General features: G+C 40.6%; 1 protein-coding gene across 1 annotated transcript in view; it reads left to right on the forward strand.

Moving 5' to 3' along the window:
• The first annotated feature begins 1,510 nt into the window (after nucleotides 1-1,510).
• SARC_04641 (hypothetical protein) overlaps nucleotides 1,511-2,734 on the forward strand; it is a 2,932-nt gene continuing 1,708 nt past the window's right edge. The window contains exon 1 of the mRNA XM_014301530.1: nucleotides 1,511-2,460. Within this exon, the coding sequence (XP_014157005.1) occupies nucleotides 1,676-2,460 (785 nt within the window). The 5' untranslated portion in view covers nucleotides 1,511-1,675. The remainder of the gene's footprint in view (nucleotides 2,461-2,734) is intronic.

A 2,734-nucleotide genomic window follows, 5' to 3' on the forward strand; every position in this document is an offset into this window, starting at 1 on the left:
CTGCATATTTGATAAAAATAGATCGGCATGTATACTGATCTACTGTGTATATTGATCTACTGATCTTCCGGCAGAGTGTTGAGTACGTGAAGTGAAATCCATCATTATAGTCTATATGTGTCTGTTTATTTAGTATTATGTAATGGGCACTCTTTTCTATTTGAAAGCGGATGTCACGAGGTTTAATTTTTTATACACACTAGCTTGTTCAGAGCTACCTGGAAGTTGAATGCGCAGTTCAACAAGATCCGTCCCTACTCGCACTTGGACAAGTGGGTTCGTATAGTCGAGCCATTCTCTGACTGGCGTGCTTGTCAGTATGATAGTCAAGCTGGAAGTGGTGAGCAGATCTTAGCAGTTGACTGTAAAAGACTTCATGCGAACGAAGGTCCATACTAAATACAATTCCTCATAATCCACCTACCATGAAGGAGCTCGCAACACGACTTATTATATATCCAAATTACAAACACCGGTAGTCTTTGTCCACATACGTTGACCGAGGATGCAGTATGAACATATATACTTGCTCTCATCGAGATTACACGCCCGCTTCTATTGCGTAATCGACGGTATACATACGTGTTCAAACTCCGGTGTTAGCGGCATACGCGTCACTGTGTACTTGGTAACAGATCTATAGCACACCGTTGTATTATACATCCGACTGTACGCTTCTTCGCATCATATATGTGATTTAGATATAAATGTGTATAGACAGCGGTATTTAGAAATCTACGCACATGTCCGGTAAGGTGATGAGCGAGGGTGCAGTTTGGACATGTATACTTGTTGCCATCGACCTTCAACACGTCCTGGTATTCTGAAATACATGCTTGTACTACATATCCGACATCATACACAGGTATCCTATCCCCGGGTGTCACAAACTATGCACACGTACGATGAGCAAGGATGCAGTCTGCGCATGTGTACTTGTTCTCATCGATCTTCAACACCTCTGTGGTCACCCGTGTACAGACCGAGCATGTGCGTGGGACGTCCTCTTTGGTATCCATTGTGATGGCAGGTCGTTGAAGTTTAACTATTTCTTTTCACGTCGAGGCAAGCAATATATAGAGTGTAAAACACAGTAGAAACGGAATGTTCTTATATATATTAATAAACTAACTACATACGTACTCGGACCATGTATTGTAGGTTACTCACAATGGATGTGTAGAATACTGCGTAGGCTGACGGACACGTTTGCCGTGCCCGTCTAATCTCATAAATATTTCTTCACAACAGTTTTTTAACGCATATAAAAAATAAACAGATCGAATGCACAATGGTTCAATAAAACGTATAACGGTTTGTGGCTTTGTAGCTTTAAAGAGCAGGCATTGATGACTAAAGAATACGTCATCCTAATCTGTTCTGTTTTGAGTATTTTCTTCCCCCTGCCTGTGTGAGAGGAACTTTACAATTTTAAAAAATAAATAAATAGAGTTTGGTCATATCTGCACCTGGGGCAAATGATTTGGGTCACACGTGTACACAAGTATTTGTAAAACTTGTCAATACCAATGTGTAAGGACATCTCTCTACTATGTACTGGTTGAAAAAAAGATAACCTCCGTCACCGGCATGAATCGAAGTCCCACAATTGCTTCTAGCTGATATCTATTACTGTGTAGGATATAATATACCGCTAGTATTCATACAGTTAAGCATGGATGAGCAACGTGTGCTTGTGCTGATAGCAGGATTCTTGCAGGACAAAGGGTTCAAGAAGGCTCTGGTTGCTTTTACCAAGGAAGCGAAGACATCTACACATGCGGATAAAGATGAACTTGTCAACCTACTCAAGAGTACTGTGGAGGAATCTTCTGCTGACAACAAGAGCAGCAGTGACTCTAGTGACAGTGGTAGTGACAGTGACAGTGACGGTGACAGCGATGATAAAAAAGTAAAGGAAGGCGCGCAGGCTATGAAAGCTGAGAAACCTGATTCCGATGCTTCAGGTTCGGATTCGGATTCCGATTCGGATTCCGATTCAGACGATAAGGAGAAGAAAGATGACAAAAAGAAGGAAGTAATGGTCTCAAAAGTAGATGCTAAAGCTAAAGCATCTGATAGCAAGAGTGATAGTGATAGTGATAGCGGCAGTGGGTCAAGCTCGGATTCGGATTCGGATTCGGATGAGAAAGAGGAGGAAAAGGTAGACGACAAGAAGGTAGAGAAGAAGGAGTCAAGCTCAGAGAGTTCAGATTCAGATTCTGGATCAGACTCAGACTCGGGCTCGAGCGATTCTGATTCAAGCGATGCTGAGGATGATAAGAAGACGAAGGAAACAAAGCCGGCGAAAACCGAGAAGAAGGCTACTAAAGAAAGCGAGAGCTCAAGTGATAGCGACAGTGACAGTGACAGCGGTAGTGACAGTGATAGTGATAGTGATGAGGAGAAAAAGCTTAAGCCCGCGAAGCGAAAGGCCGACGATTCTTCCGATAATACAAGGTACTCGTATGTCATTATATGTGTGTTAATACGTACACGCGAGTACAGTACAATATATACGATCAAATGTACATATTTATATCATCAAGTACTCCTACATACATATTCAAGACACCATGTTCTCACGAATGTGTATTGATACATACATACCAGCGCATACGTATATATATATATATATATATATTGAATATATATCTAAATATACATAGCTATATATATATATATATATATATATATATATTCTATTATTACCTACTACCTATATTAATTTATT

The sequence above is a fragment of the Sphaeroforma arctica genome (genome assembly GCF_001186125.1).
Source record: "Sphaeroforma arctica JP610 unplaced genomic scaffold supercont1.268, whole genome shotgun sequence".
NCBI lineage: Eukaryota > Ichthyosporea > Ichthyophonida > Sphaeroforma > Sphaeroforma arctica.